This window comes from Piliocolobus tephrosceles, chromosome 18 (assembly GCF_002776525.5).
Source record: "Piliocolobus tephrosceles isolate RC106 chromosome 18, ASM277652v3, whole genome shotgun sequence".
Classification (NCBI taxonomy): Eukaryota; Metazoa; Chordata; class Mammalia; order Primates; family Cercopithecidae; genus Piliocolobus; species Piliocolobus tephrosceles.
In genome coordinates this window covers 67,005,186-67,027,987 of record NC_045451.1, presented here as the reverse complement: position 1 = coordinate 67,027,987, position 22,802 = coordinate 67,005,186, and the positions used below count along the sequence as shown (strand labels likewise).

The 22,802-nt window shown below is 40.1% G+C and overlaps 1 protein-coding gene across 2 annotated transcripts in view; it reads left to right on the top strand.

Moving 5' to 3' along the window:
• Nucleotides 1-22,802, top strand: part of L3MBTL4 (L3MBTL histone methyl-lysine binding protein 4) — a 417,980-nt gene that overhangs the window by 121,172 nt on the left and 274,006 nt on the right. For both annotated transcript variants that reach the window (XM_023228495.2, XM_026456030.1), the window contains exons 6-10: nt 15,637-15,741; nt 16,772-16,907; nt 18,924-19,015; nt 20,797-20,951; nt 22,001-22,077. In XM_023228495.2, coding sequence (XP_023084263.1) covers nt 15,637-15,741; nt 16,772-16,907; nt 18,924-19,015; nt 20,797-20,951; nt 22,001-22,077 — 565 coding nt within the window. The remainder of the gene's footprint in view (nt 1-15,636; nt 15,742-16,771; nt 16,908-18,923; nt 19,016-20,796; nt 20,952-22,000; nt 22,078-22,802) is intronic.

Below are 22,802 nucleotides of genomic sequence, written 5' to 3'. Positions count from 1 at the left end.
CCCCTTGACTTTACAGAGAGATGACAGAAGAGGTGCTGGAAGGCAGTAAGTGGGATGGGCGCAATGTTGTGGGACGTACAGACAGGACTGGGCCCCCTGGGACGGTGGAGACAGTCAGAGAGACTCTGTTGAGGGAGGTGGGTGGTGAGCAGGTAATGCGCCTTTTGATGATTCTTTGGCTAAGGACTTCCTCAAGCTTTTGAAGTCTAATGTTTGTCGTCTCTGAAAGTAACAGGAAAGCATTAGTGTGTGAGAAAACAGACGTGTTTGATATGTTGGACTGCCTTTCTCTCCAGTCATAATCTAACACTCAAGCTGCTCACGTGTTTAAGACTCCATATGTGCAAATGCCATGTAAGTCTGGCCAAAACACTAAAGAACGTATGACATGGTGTCTTAGGGTCTTGCCGGCTAATTGGGATACGATATGCAACAATCCCATGCAATTGCACATGGAATGCACAAGTAATGAATTTATTGGGCATTCCATGTGTGAGATGAGACCTCATTCAACCCTGAATGAGGAGGAGAATTGAGCTCACCAATTATTACGTCCAATTTGGCCTAATAACTAAAGAAGAGACTTGTGATCAAGATCACAGTGTTACTCTAACTTGAATTTATATTTTCAGATGAAATAAGCATTGTCTATAATTGAAAATAGTTTTCAATATAATCAAAAAGGCAGTTGATTCATGTCAGCTTTCCAAGAAGGAACATCAGATTCAATTCAATTTTATATTGACATTGTGCTTTTGACTATTAATGTTCATTTTCATTGTGTAAATGTTATTATAATGTTGTTCAGGTCAGCCAGCTGAGATGGAACCCTTCAGCTTTTGACGCTGAAATGTTGAAAATAAAACGTAATTCTATGCTTAGAAAACCCTAAAGACTCTGCCAAAAGGCTCCTGGGACTGATAAATGACTTTAGTAAAGTTTTAGGATATAGTCAGTAGCATTTCTGTACACCAATAATGTTCAGGCTGAGGGAAAATCAAGAACACAATCCCAATTACAATAGGCACACACACAGAAAAATATCTAGGAATACATTTAACCAAGAAGGTGAAAGATCTTTTCAAGGAGAACTAGGAAACATGGCTAAAAGAAATCACAGATGACATAAACAAATGGAAAACATTCCATGCTCATGGGTGGGAAGAATCAATATCCTTAAAGTGGCCATACTGCACCTGTGCTCTGCATCCTTTCCATTCCTGCCTTTCTAGAGATCTTACTCCATCAGTTATCTCATGGCCTGTCTGTAAGTTGCCGTTTCTTCTCTTTTGAACATTTCCTTTTAGAACCAGGCGAAGTGGCTCACGCCTGTAATCTCAGCACTTTGGGAGGCCCAGGTGGGCGGATCACCTGAGGTCGGGAGTTTGAGACCAGCCTAACCAACATGGAGGAACCCCGTCGCTACTAAAAACACAAAATTAGCTGGGCGTGGTGGTGCATGCCTGTAATCCCAGCTGCTCCGGAGGCTGAGGCAGGAGAAGTGCTTGAACCCGGGAGGTGGAGGTGGTGAGCCGAGATCTTGCCACTGAACTCCAGCCTGGGCAACAAAAGCGAAACTCCGTCTCAAAATAAAATAAAATAAAATAAAATACCGTCTCAAAATAAAATAAAATAAAATAAATAAATAAATAAAAAATAATATAAAAAAGAACCTTTCCTTTTAGAATGCAAATACGCTTAAGTCTGTTCCATCTTTATGAAAAAGTAGTGCCCCCGGGTTCTGCATTTTCCTGCCTAACTCATCTCCTTAGTCCAGACTGGGACTGGCTTCTTGAAATTTTAGACTGAATTTTCTCTTTCTGGATTTTTCTAACCTTTCTTTCCCACCTCCAGCCTCCGCAGCCTGACCTTTGGGTCAGTTCATCCAGTTCCTTAACTGCCATCCCACTGAGTGGCAACCCAGCCCCTGCGCCCCCTCCGGGTCCTTCTCCTGGTCTTCGCGCCTCCTCCTGACCTCAGTACCTCCAGACCTTTCAGGCCCCCTCAGTGGAGCCAGCTCCCGGGGCTCTGTGTCCCTGTGAAGGACCCTGTGCTCGGTTCCCCTGCAGCCAGCTTGTTCCGCCCTCTCCTCTCCGCTCTGTGTACATTTGGCAATCTAATCTGCTCCATCTTTCCCTCATAATTATTCTATTGCTACTCTCACTCCGCAGCACTACTGCCTTCATTCACGGTGCACGCTGGATTTTTTCCAGACGCATTTTTATAGCAGTTCCTTAAGCGATATTTCTCTGTCCAGGCTGGCCCCACCTTTCACCTTGCCTGCACGCCTTGCCGGAGGGATCTTTGTGAATTGTGGTTCCTCTGTTTATCAGTTGTGTACTTAACACGTCTGGCTGCTTTTCGTGCCATTCTGTGTGGTTACGTGTGGGTGTATTTTGTCTCTCGGTGAAATTGTGATCTCCTGGATCACAAGCCTGACTTGGGTTTCTTTCTTCTTGTGTTAGTTCCCCTCTGCCCTCTGGTTCCCAGGAGAGTTTCCTATTGTTCGCTGGCGCTTTTACCTGCGCTGCCTCAGTGAGCCCTTCATTGCTTCCCCCCACTGTGTGGAGGCACCTCCCTGACTCTTAGTTGATTTAACTGAAAACAGCGGATAATATCACCTACTTCTCAGGGATTTTCCTGAAGAATTCCACATCGTGTATGTCACGTGTCCAGCATACTGCAGTGTCTGGCATATAGATGACTTTCTTAAATACAGGCGGTTCTTAAAATCACTCTTTTTCTCGGACCTTGCTTTTCCCACTGCCTTTTCTCAGCCCTTCTTGGCAGCCCTGTGTGCTCCGACCCCCGACCTCTGGTTTGTTCAGAACACTAGCCCAGCCTGGCCTCAGCAGACCGTGTCCGTGCCTCCTTGCCAGAATTGCCTCGGTTGGACCACAGTCCTCTATCCTTCCAGCCTGGCCTGCCCGCGGCAGGTGTTCCTGTCTCAGTCTCCCAATCTGCACTTAAGAGTGGGTGCCCAGCGGGAAACCCGCTGTCCTTGGAGCAGAATCCTTAGTGGGTCACGCTGTTCCCAGCCTCCTCTCTCCTGCCTGATGACTCACCAACTTTAATCATGATGAAAACAGAAGCGGTTCCTCATTTCATCCCCTTTCTCTCTAAACAAGGCACAGTCGTGGCATTCCTACCTCCCCCGACTTTCTTGTCCTGCTCTACCTCCTTCCCCTCTTCATGGTTATTATAATCTAGTATGATTTCAGAAAGAAATGCTTTACGTCCTGAAAAGGAACTTCCAGCCTTCTGCAGGATGATAGGGTTGCATTCGTTTTTGGGAGGAGCTGGGGATTATTGGAGGAACAGAGGCACCTTCCTGGTTTAACCTCCTAATTGTCCTAGAAATGAGACAGCCTTATTTGAACACATTCCTATTCTCTCTCTGTCTTCCTTACTTGAAGTGTAAGTAAAGGGAATTCACCGTATCCCAAATGTAAGTTCTTCACCTATGCCTGAATTATATTTTAAAAATGGATTTTTTCTATCTATACCTATACATAAATAGAATCTGAAAGATGTGTACATGTGCATTTTGTTTTTGATAGTCTGAATTTGTATTTAGCCCTGCAGGTGCAGGAAGATGGTTCTGTGGAAATTCCTATTTGTGAAAACTCTTTGTGAAACTTTGAGATACCCAGAACCTTTCCAGCCAAAAGAGTTTAGTCAGATACCAAGTTTTTGTGCTGTGAACATGCTTCCAAATTACTTGACAGTCACTGAGGACACTATCAGTATTTTAATATAGATGCTTCTTAATACTTTAAATATTAATCGTAAGCCAAATGATGACCACGTCTGGCTTTTTAGTACTTTTATAAAATGCAGTAAAATACTTTATGCATTCTGATATGCTTGGAACCTAATTATAGCCTGAGTCTATATCCTCTTTTTAATTGCCTAAACTGTTTGTTTGTCTACCTGTTTATTATTATTTTTTTTTTGCCTTTTGTATGTATTTTGTTGCCTCCGGTTTTAAGGTAACTTCATTGGTATTTAACAGTATTCCCAGGGGGGAGAAAAGCATTTTTTGAAAGAATACTGTGTGCACTATATTGAGATGTTTGTTTGGAGTTTACATCACAAGGCATATCGAGACCAAAGAAGGAACTGTATTTTAAAAATAGAGTGTGGCCTCGTGACATGAAGTCATTTAAGATGATTAATTGCTGGGGCTCTGAAGAGCAGAAAGAATTCCCATTCATGTTCATTTCCCGTAGTTTCTAAAGGTCTAAGTTCTGGGGTGGAATTGAAGATACATCCTGATGTGGTTCAGATGCTTTTCCTACATTTAGAATCTGTGTCTCTGAAATGGTGATTGAAAGTACCAGGGGTGCTGGGAAATAGTAGAGCAGATCTGAAGTCTGGAACCAGACAGTCAGATCAGGACTGCTTTTTAGTTCCTGGTAGGGGTATGAAGCCCCTGTAACAGGCTGCTTATCTGCAGTTCCAGCTGGAAGCTGAATGTCAAGTTCAGAGCTCTTCAGAAGGAGGAGAGATTAAAGAGGAAAATGGTGGCATTTGGAATCAAGGGTAGACATGACTTCTCGTTTAGTTAAAGGAAATATGTATCAGAAGTAACCTTGTCTGTTTCCTCTGGGAAGAGTTTAGTCATTGGGGAAAAAAATATGTGAGTTTATCGTTTTAGACACTAGACTCAGAGGATTTGTGGAATCAATTCGGTGATGGACAGTGAATTACCAAACAATTTGAGAAGTTGTTTAAAAAGTTCTTTCTATGCAGTCCTGTATTATGTATGATGTGCATCCTTTTTCTTTGTTCATAAATGATCTTTGCTGGTCTAAGGTTGCCTAGATCTAGTAGTGTTTTACCTGCTCTGGTCTGTGCTTTGTTTTTGTTTCTGAGACCGTAATTCAGTCAGTGGTTAGGATGCACATTAAAATGTTTATTGTGCAGCCAAATTTCTTACTATCCGTAGCTTCTGGGGAGATGAGGATTTTGCAATTGAAATTCTAGCAGAAAGGATTCACAAAAAGCCAATAAGAAATGCATTCCCTTAACTTATTAAAGTATATTTTTGTTGAGCCCTGAATTCTGTTTCTCTATTTGTAGAATGCCTCTTGCTATAGTCTTGGCAGCAGTTTAGGATTCTAAGTTCAGAATTAATCTATGAAAAATGTTCAAAATAACAAGGAAGTAGTATCTAAAATGAAAGTTTAAAAATACACAATCGGCCATCCTTCACTGCCATCTTAACTGCAGCTTTGTAGCAAGTTCTGTTTCATTATGTAGGTGATGATTTTCCCCAGCAGCCCAACAAATAGATGGCAAAAAAAAAAAAGGTGTCACTTTGAAAAAGCAGAATTTGAAGCATGCCTTGCTGCCTGGCCTGTATCCCCAAGATGAACAACTGCAGTGAACTGCTGTGTTCTGCTTACTGAAGTCTTCCAAATGTGTATTATTTAGTCAGTGGATTGATTAATTACAAATCCCCTTGAAGGGTAGCCATGTGGCTCTTAATCTGTTTTTGGGTCTTAGACCTCTTTGAACATCTAATGAAAGCTATTGATAATATCCTCAGGGAATTAGGGTATCCTCAGGGAATAATAATATCCTTGGGGAAATGCCTATATTCATTTGCACCCAAAATTTCATTGCACCTTGTGATCCGCCCACCTTGGCCTCCCAAAGTGTTGGGATTACAGGTGTGAGCCACCGCACCCGGCCCCAGGGGGTTTTATTTTAAGGCTTACGTAGTTGACTTAGACACTGTACATGGCACATGGAAGATTCTTAATTATTGGCAGATACTTAAAGCCTTTTTAACATTCAAGAGGATTCTAGAATGCCCGAAGACATCATGACCCCACTCTGACTCCACTATTAAAAACAGCTATATTAAGATGTAGTTTGAGCAAGAATAGAAAAAGAGGCAAATGTGTATGTATGGTGAGTGTATGTGTGTGCGTGTATTAGTGTATATCATATTTTAAGTTCTCTGTTTTCTGTGATTAAAACTAAAGAAAGCCAGAAGAAAATCTAACATTCTCATTAAGTGCCACTGTTAACTCAGATAAAAATCATAAAGTCTCTCAAGGAAAAAGCAAGGAAGGAGCTCCGTAACCTCTCATAGTCTTCCATTGTCTTGCAGTAAATAGACTTTTATGATGAAAAGACTTATTGCAAGATTCCTGGAAGGGCATTAGAGCTGTTACAATGCAACAGAAAGTTGGAAGGATGCAGCCTGGGGTTGTTCATGAGCTTCCCATGAAGTCTTTGAAAGTGTGAATAGATATTGTTGCCATTATCAAGGTGAAAATTAGCATGATGGAAAATTTGAGAATTTCTTTCAAGTCTGAAATGTGGGCACCACCTTAAAATCCTCTGCCTCCCTTGTCCTCTGCCTCCAGCCAGGTATCAGGTACTGCCCATTTTACCCCTAAGTAGGTACTGAATCTGGCCACTTCCCCCATTCCCAGCCCTGCTTGCACCGGCTGAGGACCTCATTATCACTTGTCAAGGCTGTTGCAACTTTCTAAATGTAATAGAACTTGGCAGTTAAGTGCACAGGCCAGGGTTTGAATTTGAATTCCAGGTTTTGTACTGACCAATGTACAAACAGAGCAACTTGTGAACAACTGTGAGCCTTAGTTTCTTCATGTTTGAAATGGGGATTGTCATAGTTCTAGTATAGGGTTTTTTGTTTGTCTGTTTGTTTGTTTTGTTTTGTTGACAGAGTCTTGGTCTGTTGCCAGGCTGGAGTGCAATGGCGTGATCTTGGCTCACTGCAACCTCCACTTCCCAGGCTCAAGCGATTCTTCTGCCTCAACCTCCCAAGTAGCTGGGATTACAGGCACACGCCACCACACCCAGCTAATTTTTGTATTTTTTGTAGAGACAGGGTTTCACCATGTTGGCCAGGATGGTCTTGATCTCTCGACCTTGTGATCCGCCCACCTTGGCCTCCCAAAGTGTTGGGATTACAGGTGTGAGCCACCGCACCTGGCTGCAGGGGGTTTTATTTTAAGGCTTATGTAGTTGACTTAGACACTGTACATGGCATATGGCAGATTCTTAATTATTGGCAGATACTTAAAGCCTTTTTAACATCTTCTACTTCTGGTTTTGCCACCTTTCTAATTAATTTCCCACAGCGCTGGTAATAAGATGCAAGAATATTTTTTGCGTCTTTTGCTGGTGCTTTATCAATTAAGAATGAAATAAAAGTTTCTTAGCAGGACATACAAGTCTTATCACGGCCTGCATCCTGCCTCCTCACTCAGTATCACCATCACTTGATGATGTGTATGTGTTGATTTTTTAAGACTTACTATGCCATTTAACATTTTTAACAAGATAGAAGAATATAAAATAAAGGGGTCTCTCTGTGTGCTCTCCTCTCTAGATGAACCACTCACAATAATCTGATGTAGATCTTTACAGATCTCTATAATGTAGTTATGTGGTTATATAGATATGTAAATCATGTTTGTATAAATAGCTGTTTGGCTTTTTTTTTTTTTTAATAAAAAGTGACAACACACCATATGCTTATCTAACACTTGCTTGATAGTGATCGTAGTTGTCATTCTGCCTCGGCAGATCCAGAGATGTGTCTTGCTTTTTTTTTTTTTTTTTGAGACAGAGTCTTGCTGTATCACCCAGGTTGGAGTGCAGTGGTACGATCTTGGCTCACTGCAACCTCCACCTCCCAAGTTCAAGCAGTTCTCCTGCCTCAGCCTCCTAGGTAGCTGGGATTACAGGTGCCCACCACCACGCCTGGTGTAATTTTGTAAAAAATTACAAAATAATTTTTTGTATTTTCAGTAGAGACGGAGTTTAGCCATGTTGGCTAGGCTCTTCTTGAACTCCTGATCTCAGGTGATCCACCCACCTCGGCCTCCCAAAGTGCTGGGATTGCAGTCATGAGCCACTGTGCCCGGCCTGTTTTGCTTTTTTTAAGCAGCTGCATTGTATTCCATGGTCATGTCTATTTCCTATCCATCTAAAAGTATTTTTGTATATGATATTGTGGTGGGAATCTACCTTAATTGTTCTTTCCAAATTGGTAGTCATGTGTTCTGATGCCATCTTCTTTGCTCTGCAGTCTGCAGGGCCACCTTTATTTATATCAAATCCCCACATTTAGGAGTGCCTTTTATAGACTCCCCATGGCACTGTTTTCACACTTTTGACAGCTGGGGATGACTTGATGGCCACAGGTGGTACATATTCAACCACAATTTTAGATATTGAAAACCTTTATTGTGTTTATAATTATGAAATAAAAAGTTAAAAATTATGAAGTCTTTAATTAGCAAGGGGAATGGTGATGCTTATAACTTTCGGTAATATTCTAGCATCCTGACCAATCACTCAAATAGGAAAGCCAGATACACTTACACTGTGGCCTTGGGCATGTCATCTGTAAAATGTGTGTAATAACACTTACTGCGTAGGGTTTTTATGATGATTTAATGTGTTAATATTTGGAAGTACTTAAAACAGTATCTGGAGCAATGTTAAAAGGCATCCATGTATGGCTTGATAAAGGACAGCTTAGACTCTATAACTATTCCTTCTCAATCTTATATTCTTCATTTCTGTTACTGAGAAGATTGTATCTAACCGTTCTAGGTTTCTGGCTACAACAGCAAGTGCTTGGCGGTTTCTCACACAGTTGTGAATCATGCTGTTTATTCAGACCAAACATAAACTCAGATTCCTTTTGCTTCATCAAATGCAGAGTCGACAAGACTCTCACACTCCAAACCTGACAGGTTGAGTCTCCCTACTTTAGCAGAGCCTGCAAGGGCCTTCCTAACTTTCTCTTTGGTTGTATTCATCTTGGAAGATATTTCTTTTTGTTCTCTTCTGTAGCATTTGAATTGTTTTTGACATTACTGATAACATGATTTTTTTTTTCCATTGGGTAAAGAAAGGCATCAAATTTTGTGAAAGAGTTAAATTCTCTGTGGTCAAGCTGTTTCTATCACAGTTCACCTATGTAAGACTCCCTGATATCTCACCCTTCAAACTGAAAATAGTGACATTTTGTCCCCCGAGGGACACATTGGAAGAATTTTAGATGTGGAAGATGTTGCTGAGGTAAACCATTTGAGCAGGCTGCTGAGTTCACGGTAAAGGTTTTTGTGTAGTAAGAAATTTTGTTTTTGTCATCTGCATATAAAATTCCACCTGCGAACATCTTTCCCTTTGAGAGCCATCGTGTGAAGGTTTAGGAATCAGTGGCCTGAGGTCCATGCCCAGTTCTTTGTATAACATGCTAAAACGTGTGCCTCGGTGGCCAGGATTTGATTGCAGGCCCACTTTCCCCCACCTCTCTCAATGCTGAATTAAAATGAGGAAAATCTTGTTGACTGCCTACCCATGCCTATGAATAAAATAGAATATCAAAGGGCATTCAGATGGAATCTTTCAGTTATCACTTGAGTACACTTCCGTGACATACCCCTAGCTGATGCTCTGCTAGCACTGATGGCTGCGGACCTTCCCCGTTCTATTGTGATTCACAAAATAATCATGACAAAGCATCATCTCTTTGCTCTCATCACGTGGAGCGGATGGCGCACACGTAATAATTATTGCTTTTAGGAATTTCGCCTGTGGCTTGTCTTCAGTTTCCCTAGGCATGGTGACGGTTTCTTTTTTTTTTTTTTCTTTTCTTATGTTACGGCTCATTTTACAAGCATTTTAAATAATAGTATATAATTTGTCCCTGCTTTTGCCAAGAGGTGTGGAACTTTGAATAATGTTTCTTTTCCTTTATTAGTGACAAAATAAATCAATTTCATATGAGAAAATGTTATTTTGTGGCTGTTTGGGAAAAGAAAATGACGAAGCAAACTTTTGTACTCAAGAGCACGGGCGTTTCTTTGGAAATGTCCTTGGGGCCTTCCCTGGCCTCGAGCCAGGTTTTGTTTTGCCTGTTTAGTTGCCACTTCTGTCCCTTTATGTGGAACACACAGCTGGCAGGTTTTACAAGACACAGGTCCTTAGTTGTAGTCGGCTACTAAACTGGTCGTGTATCCTAGAGAAAATTTATTCACCTTTCTGGGCTTGAGTTGGCCTGTTTTTCCAGGTCTCTGAACCTTATGATTTTTTATGACTGAATTTAATGGGCCTATTGTTTGCTTTAAGCGTGTGATTCTAGTTATCTTTTCTTACCAGAAAATATAATCTTATAAGCACAGCTATCAATTATATTCCTGAAATACAAGATTTTTAAAAAGGAAAAAAATTTTAAAATCTGTCAGGTCATGAATAAACCATTGAACAGAGAAGAGAGACTGATGAAAGGCAGCGATATTTCTCACTAAATGTTGCCTTTTAGATTGCTAAAATGAACGTTTTATTTTTTTATTTGAAACCCTCCAAGATATGCTGAGTCTGTTTTAGCTATGTAGTGTTACTTGCAACATTATAGAAAGCTCCCAAATGTTCCATTGGGAAACCATTTTGAAAGGCTGACGAGTAGCACTGATCATCTTCACTTCTGGCTGGGAAGTTTTGTCAATGTCTCAAATTAATCAATTACATGTGATAAGACGGTGTGGTTTGCTCAACATAACACTCTTTCCTCCCCACCCCTCATTTTGTAGTGTTTCAGTTGTGTTAAAACGTGAACAGTGTTCTTTCAGTTTCTATGGCTTCTTAAGTTTCCTGTCAGCATTAGTAATATTCTCTCCCTGTGGTCTACCTTTTTCTTTGCATTTTGTCAGTGTTGTGTGCATGTGTATTTGTATATGTGTATGGCACTTTTGAAGTTAACCGAGAAATTTCAAAGCAGCGAACAGGAGGTAGTCACACAAAACTTGTTAAATACAATCTGCTGGAAAACATAGTAGATGTGAGAAGAAGTCTGGGCTAGTTAAACACACACATGACATTTATTTTTGCAGAAATAAAATATTCCTGAGAAATCATTCATTCTTGCCATTTCCTTTTGGGGTTTGTCATCTTTTAAGTTTTTCCTTAGAAGCTTCTAAAATGATCTCAGAATGTAAGAAAAATTTAATGATATTTTACAAGCCAATTCATAGGTTTTAAAATTATTTCATGCTTATATAAAAAAAGGCTTTCATCCAAGTCTAGAAGAAGGTTGAATGAGCTGTGGTCCCTATACACAGTGGAGTACAATGCAGCCGTGAAAAAGAGTGTGCATAACAGTTGGGAATGGACATGGAGTGGTTTCCAAGAGACATCAGTAATGCAAAATGCCACGTGCAAACGAGCATGCATAGTATGCTGCCTTTTGTGTGAGAAAGAAGGGGAAATAAGAAAAACCTACATATAACTGCTTATCTTTACAAAAAGAAGCTTCGGACGCATAAACCAGAAAACAGTGAAGTTGGTGACCTCCACGAGGTGATGTGAGGGAATGTGGTAGATAGAATGTGGGAGGAAGAGATAACATTTTTGAGTAACTTTTGCTAATTTTAACTTTTGGAAGCATGTTAATGTTCTACATATTTAAAAAATCATTAAGAACTGAAAGCAAATTGAACAAATTTGAACTCAATTGTATTTCAAATGGATATTGTAACTTTACTGAAGAGAGAACAAATAGGAGCCCAAGCAGTTCATGAACACAGTTTTTAACTATATACTCCATTCTTGGATGACATAGGAGGGAGGGAAAACTGCAAAGAAATCTTGAGCTTTTAAAATAGGTTATCTTATTCTGACAGTATGGGTAAAACATTTCTGAAACTTGAGACCTTGTAGGATTTGGTAAATGAATACGTGTGTCGACTTTGTTCAAGGAGAAACACAAAATGGATGCAGGAGGGCAGAACAAACCTTTTGGGGAGGGATTAGACTGAGACATGTCTGTTTGAACTTATGATTTATAAAATATGTATGTTTGTATGGGTATACATGTGTACGTGTCTATATATGAATGTATGTATACATGCCTTTTGTATGTAACTAGTGAAGAAATTGGACAACACTGTGATTGAATGATCAAAACTACCATCAGCAGTGAGGGACAGAGAGATATCATGTGCCCCTGGATGTGACACCCTGAGAAGGACACAACACATCCATGTAGTATTCCGGCAAAACATGTACCACCGGAATCAAATCTTGAGAAAGCATCAGACAGACCCAAAATGAGGAATGTTCTAGTCAGAAAATCAGAGGAAGGGCCTGTAATCTCAGCACTTTGGAAGGCTGAGGCCAGTGGATCACCTGAGGACAGGGGTTCTAGACCAGCCTGGTCAACATGGTGAGACCCTGTCACTACTAAAAAAAAAAAAAAAAAAACAAAAAACTAGCCAGGCATGGTGGTGCACGCCTGTAATCCCAGCTACTCGGGATGCTGAGGCAGGAGAATCGCTTGAACCTGGGAGCTGGAGGTTGCAGTGAGCTCAGATGGCACCATTGCGCTCCAGCCTGGGTGACAGAGCGAGACTCCATCTAAAAAATAAAAAAAGAAAAACATCAGAGGAGGGGAAATTCTGCATTCTTAAAAGCATGTCAGGCTATACAAGACAATGACACGGTATGGGCACAGTTTCTGATTAAGGAAGACTGAAGAGGCTCCTCAACTCGTAACATCCAACCCTAGACTGGCTCCTGCTTTGCAGGTGGTGTGTGGGGGTGAATGCTGGAAAGCATATTATTGGATAAATGGACAAAATTGGAATATGAATGGAAGATTAGAAAAAGTATTGTATAAATGTTAAATTTACAGAAGTTTATAACTGAGTTATGGTTTTGTAAGAGAATGTTCTCTTCTGAGGGAAAATACACTATTAGGGAAAATTATTTTGGGGTAAATAAAGGGCCTTCAAATTGTTCAGAAAAAAATGTATATCCATATGTTTCTCTATCTGTGTATATGCTCACAGAGACATAGGAGAGATAGAGTAAGTAAAAATGGTAAAGCAAAGCAGGTGAAATATAACAATGAGTGAATCTAGGCAAAGGCTATCTATGCATGTACTCTCTACACTGTCTTGTTGTTGCAACTTTTAAATTTCCCAGTGGCCCAATCTTGACTCACTGCAACCTCTGTCTCTTGGGTTCAAGCTGTTCTCCTGCCTCAGCCTCCGGAGTAGCTGGGATTACAGGCGCCCGCCATCACACCAGGCTCATTCTTCTATTTTTAGTAGAGATGGGGTTTTGCCATGTTGGCCAGGGTGGTCTCGAAGTCCTGACCTCAGGTGATCCGCCTGCCTTGGCCTCTCAAAGTGCTGGGATTACAGGCGTGAGCCACTGTGCCGGGCCCCTGGAATAATTTTTACAAAGAATAAATTTTAACCCCAAAATAGGCATTCAGATGTTAAGCAATATTAAATAATAATACAATTAGTGACTAAATGCAGCTCTAGATCTAATAGATCTCAATTGTAGTCACCATTTTCCATTAGTATATGATATTTGCAATTAAGAATAAACTGACTAATAATGCTGAATCTGTTCAAAATTGTGTGCTTAAAGAAAATAATGATGAATTGGAGCAAATTAGGAAGTTTGCTGTGAAAATATTACAGTAAAAATAGCAGTAAACATTTAAAGGTATCTAGAAATAAATATAGCAAAGTATTTTGGCAGTTTTATGTGAAAAATTGAAAAACATTGACAGATGAAAGTGATTAGATTAAATGGGAGAGAGAACAAGTTTCTGAATTTAAAAAACTTTATATGGAAATGATTGCTTTCTAAATAGAAAGTCTCATTATAAGCAAATAAAACTGTGTGATATAGGCAAATAAGTCAATGAAGCACAAGAGAGGGGTCAGAAATAAGACCTACAAGTATGTAGAAACCAGATATGACAGAGCTGACTTTGCCGATCAATTCAAGTATGGACTATTCAAAACGCTTTTCTTGAATGATTTGTTTTCCATGTGAGAAAAGTAGGCCTCTACCTGACACCATAGAAAACTCAATTTCAGTTGTACTGCAAATTTAAATATGAAGAAAGAAACTTCAACAGTCTTAAAAAATACCAGGGCCAGGCGCAGTGGCTCACACCTATACTCCTAGCACTTTGGGAGGCTCAGGAGGGTGGATCATATGAGGTCAGGAGTTCAAGACCAGTCTGGCCAACATGGTGAAACCCCGTCTCTACTAAAAATACAAAAAATAGCCAGGCCATAGTGGTGCGTGCTTGTAATCCCAGCTACTTGGGAGGCTGAAGCAGGAGAATTGCTTGAACCTGGGAGGCGGAGGTTGCAGTGAACTGAGATTGTGTCGCTGCACTCCAGTCTGGGTGACAGAGTGAGACCTTGTCTCAGGAAAAAAAAAAAAAAAAAAAAAGGAAAATACCTATGTAGCTTCAGAGTTAAGAAGGATTTCATAGGCTGGGTCTGTAGAATGTATAGAAAATAATTGATATATTTCACTACGTTAAAATTATAAGTTTATCTGCAATAAAGTCACTGTAAACACAGTAAAGAGCCAAGTCACAGACTGAGAGTAAGTAATCCAGATAATAAAGTGATGTTATCCAGGGTACAGGAAGGAAAAATGGGCAAAAGGAATAAATAGGAATTTCATAGAACACGTGACTTCACGCAGGTACTATTTCAAAGCATATTAATATAATGAAACCATCCTTGAGTGCTAACTACTTGTAAGAACAGTCTTCCATCTTTAGCCAGATCACTGAGTTTCTAAACTAAACAGTAAATTTTTTCAAAAAATTCTCATTTGGGCTGGATGTGGTGGCTCACGCCTGTAATCCCAGCACTTTGGGAAGCCAAGGCGGGTGGATCACGAGGTCAGGAGTTCAAGACCAGTCTAGCCAAGATGGTGAAAACCTGTCTCTACTAAAACTGCAAAAATTAGCCGGGCACAGTGGCAGGTGCCTGTAATCCCAGCTATTCAGGAGGCTGAGGAGGAGAATCACTTAAACCTGGGAGGTGGAGTTTGCAGTGAGCCAAGATTGTGCCAATACACTCCAGCAAGACTCCACCTCAAAAAACAAAAAAAACAAACAAACAAACAAACGAAAAAACACTTACTTGATTTGTGTTTTTGACAAATTATAATCATATATAATCCTGGGGTAGGCAGTGATGTTATGCTATATGTACACAATGTGGAATGATTGAATCAAGCATACTCACACATCCATCACCTTAAATACTTACCATTTATTCCTCCTTTCTAACTGCTACTTTGTACCCTTTGACCAGCATCTATCTCCCCATTCCCTCAACTTCCAGCCTCTGGTAGACACCATTCTACTCTGTTTCTTTTTTTTTGTTTTTTTTTGTTTTTTTTTTTGAGACGGAGTCTTGCTCTTTTGCCCGGGCTGGAGTGCAGTGGCCGGATCTCAGCTCACTGCAAGCTCCGCCTCCCGGGTTCCCGCCATTCTCCTGCCTCAGCCTCCGGAGTAGCTGGGACTACAGGCGCCGCCACCTCGCCCGGCTAGTTTTTTGTATTTTTAGTAGAGACAGGGTTTCACCGTGTTAGCCAGGATGGTCTCGATCTCCTGACCTCGTGATCCGCCCGTCTCGGCCTCCCAAAGTGCTGGGATTACAGGCTTGAGCCACCGCGCCCGGCCTCTACTCTGTTTCTATGAGTTCAGTTGTTTTAGACTTCACCCTAGAGGTGACACTAAATGTTTTAATGTATAACTGTGACAAATCTCAGTGGCTAATGTTATGTCGTCAAATTTTGTAGGATCAGTCCTTTCCAGAGCATGAAAATGGTTTTCAGATTGGAATGAGATTGGAAGGCATTGATCCCCGACATCCATCGGTATTCTGTGTGCTTTCTGTAGCGGAGGTAAGAGGTGGTGTTACTGTCTTGGGCTAATTGCATAGTGACAGAAAGATAATTTTCTAGAAAATAACAAATTTGTTTGATATTTATTATGAATAAGTTCCAATGCATTATGGATTTATTTTAGTTAGCGATGGGTGAAACTATATTTCTTAGTGAATTTTTTTCCTTCTCTGAAGATGAATTTTCTAGTAAGTCCTTCATCAACTCGCATTTACTCTTGACTGAATTGGTAAATAATTTTCACTTGAGGTTGATAACAATCTGTGAATCCCAGTGTTTTCTTTCACCTATTAACACAGACCTACTTATTCACATTTTAGCTGAACTAATGAGAAATGTGTATGAATAATATTAATGCATATGAATTATATATTTATATAAATGCATGCACTTGATGAATGGCTTATAAAATGTAATACTTACTAAGCATATTATTAAATCAATAAAAGATCTTTATATTTCTGATAGCATTGAACATAACAGTCACATTTATTTACTTTACTGATTGATTATGGCTATTAAAGTTGTACCACACGTCTAGAGGATGTATTTCTCAGACCGCCTTATTATTCTCTTTATTGAGTATGCTGGATACACATGTTAGAGTTGGAACAAGGCCATGCCTGTTTTAGTTTTGCTTTGTACTTTAGCTTACACTGTATTGGAATATGAATCCAGGCCAGAGGGCAGAAGATAGGGTTGCTGAAGGGAATATTTGACAGGAATTGAATTGATACATAAACCAGTTAATTAATAAATACATAAACTGACCCTCAGATTCCTAGATTGGGTAAAAGGGTCACTATTTTTGCAGAATGCACTAGATACCTATAAGACAGGGTCTAATTTCATTACCATTTTGTCTTAATCAGAGGCCATCCATAAATTTGTTCTTTAATGGAAATATTTGTAGAAGGGTTGGCTCTTACATGTTGATAGTACTGACAAAATATAAGAATATTTTGTGAATTTTGTGTCTATTCCAAATACATGGCACTTAACAAATGATTGTAAACTTCCTGTCTTGCAGGTTTGTGGTTACCGTCTAAGACTTCATTTTGATGGTTATTTAAGTTGCTATGATTTTTGGACCAATGCTGGTTCCCCTGACATTCATCCAGTAGGATGGTGTGAAAAGACCAAACATGAATTGCACATCCCTAAGGGTAAGCCAGGATACATTTACCAACTGGAAAGAGAATCAACTGGCATTTCACTTATATTTTAACAACATTTTATGAAATTCTAACAAGAGATCCTGGTGAGAATTGGTTTCCAAAATGAAATTGTGATCCACAAAGAGCAGTAAGACTATCATGGTACCATTTTTAGAAGTAAATATCTTTAAACAAAAGCATAAATGACTATTTAGGTCAAATATTCTGATAATGTACAGAGGGTAGAAATAAAATATTATGAAAACATTTTGTTTTATATAAAGTTTATTAAACCTTATAAGGAGTGCAGACTAATATTTAAATCATGGTTGAAATGAAATATCTCATCAGTGATACTGCAAGGTGAGGAAACTGGATTCACTGTAAATAATTTGTCTCAAACTTAGGAATCACGGGAAACATGGAACTATGAAAAAATAATCACCATTTTCTTTTGATGGGCATGAAAAATATCATTGTTTGGTTATATGCTAGAGGAATCTGGGCCAGGCAGATGTGACCAAACCCTTTTCGATTTGCTGTGTGCTAGTGAGGTGGGGATGTGGTCAAGCGTGATGCTGATGGGCTCATATCTTTGCACAGCAAACTTCTGTACACGGTCTCTGGCTTGGGTGTCAGACTGTCCGATGACTGTGACAATTTCTGGAGTCAATATGTAGTCCTTTATTCTTAGTTATCCACTCAGGGTGTCCCTTGGGATCCTCCCCTGAGTCTGATGGCAGAGTCCCTTGAGGTTGCTGGTTTCGAGGAAGCTGGTGACAGGCTCCAGGCTCATTCATTCAGTAGGTGTTTATGGAGCCCTTACCACGTGAGGCACTGGGGGCCAACGGCAAGTAAAGCCATGTCTCTCTCTCCACGGGGCTTCATTTCAGAGGAGAGGGATAATGGTGGTGGCGGCAGGGACACTCTTTCAGAAAGCATGGGGGAGAAAGGCCTCTCTGTCGACGTAATGTCACAAGGAGACGTGGGTGAAATGAGAGAGGAAGCAGTGTGGTGTCTGGGTAAGCCATCCGAGGGAAGCACAGGAGCAGGTGCCGGGGGCGGGAGTGTGCTTGGCGAGGATGAGTCATCTCAGAGAGACAGCAGACAAGCCCAGGCGGGAAGGTCGGGGACGAAGAGGGTGCTGTTCCCAGGCCTGGAAGGCTGTGCAGGGAGTTTGACTCTTGTTCCAAGGCTGGTGCTCAGAACCATATTTTGAGCGTGTACTGTGTGGCCAGCACAGTGTGAGAGCTACGCTAGGGCATGCGAATGGGAGGATGCAGCAGTTTTTAATGGGAGACTTGTAAAGATGTGGCGCAGAAAGCTGGAGCTGTCGACTGGGCTTTGGACTGAGAAGGGGTTTCTGTGCATGGTATCCTGGATGGCTGCACCATCAGGACCTCTGATGGTCTCTGTAACGTTGCTTCCTCAGGAGTGGGGACAGGTAGGGGAACTCTGGTCTCATCCCTTTGCCCCTTCAGAAAAGCCTTAATGGGCTGTGAGACTCCGGTGAAGCCACCAGCGTACTGACTCCGCATCAGAGCATATGAAATTACATAGGCAATGATGTGCGTGACGGGGAAGCATTGTCAACAGTTTTGAACATAATACATTTTAAAAAGGTGAAACCATTGGAAGATTTTAATTTAAATCTTTTGTGGGTGCTAAGGACATTGAATTTATGACAGGACACTAATAATAATATGAGGTTGGTGCAAAAGTAATTGTGTGTTTTTTTTTTCCATTAAAAGTAATTGATAGCATTAGGAGATATACCTAATGTAAATGACGAGTTGATGGGTGCAGCACACCAACATGGCACACGTGTACAGATGTAACAAACCTGCACGTTGTACACACGTACCCTAGAACTTAAAGTATAATTTTAAAAAATCTAAAAAATAAATAAATAAATAAATAAAAGTAATGGCAAAAACAGCAGTTCGTTTTGCACCAACCTAATATATTTACTATGCATGTGATGATATCTTTTGGGCATTGTGAGTAATCTGTGCTTTTTCTTAGGTTATAGAAAAGATAAGTTTGTTTGGATGGATTACTTGAAGGCCTGCAAATTGCAAAATGCTCCAAAGAAATTATTCAGAAACAGAAGTCCTGTAAGTATTTTCTTTCTCAGCATAAATCAAATTTGCCCACGCTCAAATTTCTTTTTTTTTTTTTTTTTTTTTGTTGAGACGGAGTCTCGCTCTGTCGCCCAGGCTGGAGTGCAGTGGCCGGATCTCAGCTCACTACAAGCTCCTCCTCCCGGGTTCATGCCATTCTCCTGCCTCAGCCTCCCGAGTAGCTGGGACTACAGGCGCCGCCACCTCGCCCGGCTAGTTTTTTGTATGTTTTAGTAGAGACAGGGTTTCACTGTGTTAGCCAGGATGGTCTCGATCTCCTGACCTTGTGATCCGCCCGTCTCGGCCTCCCAAAGTGCTGGGATTACAGGCTTGAGCCACCGCGCCCGGCCTCCACGCTCAAATTTCTTAAAATTCACTCTATATTCTGTTTTATTTTAATCCTTTAAGAAGTTATGGAAACTCTTAACTTCCCATGACTTTTCTCACCTAGTTCGTCAGTTTCTTATGGGCATATCTTGGTTTTCTCCCTTTAAAAGTATAACTACTTCAAGTAGATGGGAAAAGTTAAAGACTTTATGTTTAAAGCCTACTAAAATTAAAAGTGTCTTTTAAAAATGTTTTCTCTTATAGTGAGTTAATCCTTTCATCTTGGTTTTGGTGTTTTGAAACCAGCAGATACTCTAAGTAGGCTTTGAATGTACCCAGCCTAGATTTGTTTAAGTGTAATGAAAACGAGAGTAACATTTTGTACTAATTGAAGGAGTGTTCTGAGGATCTGGGTAGATCACACTTCTTTTGCCATCTGTGTCCCCAGAAATCTCGTGAACCTTCAGTAGAGGAGAATAAATTGCAACCCCAGCAGTTGACTCTGCCACCGGCAGGCGGTGTCACTGTGCAGGCCACTCACTGAATTTCTCCAGACATGACTTCTGTGATCTGGAAAGCAGTGTTATACAATTGTTACTTATGTTTCATAGATTTGTATCAAGAAAAGGAGCTATTAAAATGTGAAATTGCTGTAAAATTAGAATGTGCTGAAGGAGAGTAAACATCAGGGTTTGATAAAAGAGAAGTAGAGAAAAAAATCCTCTTTTAGTCACCAGATATTATGTGTACTCCCTAAATCCCAGGACTGGCTAATTATAGATATATGAAGGGTGGGTTTGTAATTGTTAAGTTATTGTAAATCATTGTTCATAGTATTTTTATACTAAAAAACTACAGATAATAAAACATTCACATTTTAAAATTATAATTTAAATTATATATTAAATGTATATAAATTATATGTATACATTCACATTTTAAATTATAATTTTATTTAAGCATGTATTCCTTAAATATTGAAAAAGCCACTTATTTTCAGATGGAGTAATCAAATTGAAAGGATACTTTGGTGCTAATTAGAGTGTATCTTCACCACTTTTTCAAATAGTGGCATTTGGAAACTTCAGAAGCCTATGGGAAGCAGAGAAGATTATTTGATACTTATGTAAACATCATATTTTAAAATTAATGCAAATTATTCTAAGAATCAAAGAGGGAAATATGAAGATGATAAAGGAAAGAAAACCTCCCTGCACAAGAAAAGACAAAAGCACAAAGGAAAACTAGTTTCCTGGGCCTTCGTTATGGGCGTAAACTATGTGACAGTTGCCAGATATATTTACAGGCATTTGCTGGCTTTGTCCAGAGGCTAAGTGCTGACACCTGCAGACTTTGCTGATGCTAAACACAGAAGTTTTGACAGTGGCTCAGTCTTATATGGTGTCCTGTTTCTTTTTGTGCTTCTTCCCCTGCTGGTGCTGCGTTAGAATGGGCCAGTGCCTACAGAATTTCAGGTTGGGATGAAGCTGGAGGCCGTCGACAGGAAGAACCCTTCCTTGGTGTGTGTGGCGACCATCGCAGATATTGTCGAAGATCGCTTACTAGTGCATTTTGACAACTGGGATGATAGTTACGATTACTGGTGAGATACGAATGTGTGTTTGGTTTTTGTGTATTTGTATGCTTGATGTTAAGAATTTGTTTTCATTCTAGCACTGTCGCTCTTCTTGCTGTTGTCATAGTGATGAGCATCAGGAATTTGGTGGTTGACTGTTCACTTCCTTCTCTTCCATGTGAATGACCGCATTAAAGAGCCCTAGAAACTTCTCCATCTGTAGAGGTTACCCGGTGAAGCCTCGTCTAAAATAATATAACCAGTTAAGGACACTTTGCTGTATTTTGTCTAGTTTGTGAGGAAAGCATTTCTGTGAAGAGGAAGCTAAAAACTTCCAGTATTTTTCTCTTTTTTTTGTCTAAAAAACGTTAAATGTACCTTGTCACATTTTAAAAAGGAAAGATTCTGGGAAAATGGGAGTGAGTTCTTCAAAAGCGTATGGGGAGCAGAGAAAATGTATGCTACCATGCCATTAAAATAACATGGCATGAGTTGAAAGGGGTCTTTCTATTTTTGAATTAAAAACCTGAAATATGCAAGAGGTCATGGCAAAAATAATTTTTACAGCATTTTTCCACATATGTCCTGAGTAATCACCATGTCCCTGCCTGAGGCAGTGGTTCTTCATGTGCCTGATGAGCCCTGTCTTCTCCTTTGAACTCAGAGGCAAAGCAGAGAGGAATTGTTGTATATGTGTCTTAGGCAGAATATTCTGGGTTCTTTGAAAAGGACAGGGAGGAAGATTGGGCTGTCCGATTAATATTTTCTCTTTCTGCCAGCAAGAAGTGGTAGAAGTTTATTAAAATGCTCACTCACTTTTTTTGGGAACGTCACTGGCAGTTCAGGTCCTTGCCAATCCCCTGTTAATTTTATACTTTTAAATTTCAAGAAGCTTATGTGAAAGAGAAGTGTGGTAACAGCCTACTAATACAGTACTGAAAATTCCTTCTAATTCTCTCCAGCTGTGAAGTACTGTTTTCTGTGTTATCTCTTGATATCTAGAATGACTGTTACTCTTGAATTCTTTCTCTGGCATTAAGTAAAATGGAATGTAAAATAGAGTTCTGTTTCTACAGGTGTGATGTTAATAGCCCTTACGTCCAGCCAGTTGGTTGGTGTCAGGAGAATGGAAGAACTCTGATAGCACCCCAAGGTGAGTGGACTGCCTGGACTTTCTTTGAAGTCATCTCTGTGTAAGTGGCAATCCTCATTTTTATTTTGTTTATGAAGACCGTATTTTAGTACAGGGTATATGATAAAAATACTGTGTGAGATTCTGTTGACCACCAAGTGCCTGAAACCTGCATTTCCTTCCCCATAATGAAGATGAACTGTGTTTATAAAGATGTCTTAGGTGCTAGGTGTGGTGGCTTATCCCTCTAATCCCAGCACTTTGGGAGGCCAAGGTGGGCGGATCACCTGAGGTCAGGAGTTCTAGACCAGCCTGGTCAATATGGTGAAACCCCATCTCTACTAAAGATACAAAAATTATCTGGGTGTGGTGGTGGGCACCTATAATCCCAGCTTCTCGGGAGGCTGAGGTAGGAGAATCGCTTGAACCTGGGAGGTGGAGGTTGCAGTAGCTGACATCGTGTCACTGCACTTCAACCGGGGTGACAGAGTGAGACTCTGTCTGAATAAAAAGAAAAAAGAAAAAAAAAAAAAAAAGATGTACTAAGCAGCCATTAAAACAAAGTTGCTAAAAATTTTTATCCAACAAATGAGTACCATTGTTGAATACTGATGTTTAAAACTAGCACTAGCTTTTTCTACTTACATAATTTATCTAATAATTTAATTAATTAATTGAATGATATGATTATTAAATATAATTAACTTTGGAGTTAAATGTAGAAGTACAGAAATCTAAGCAGTAAG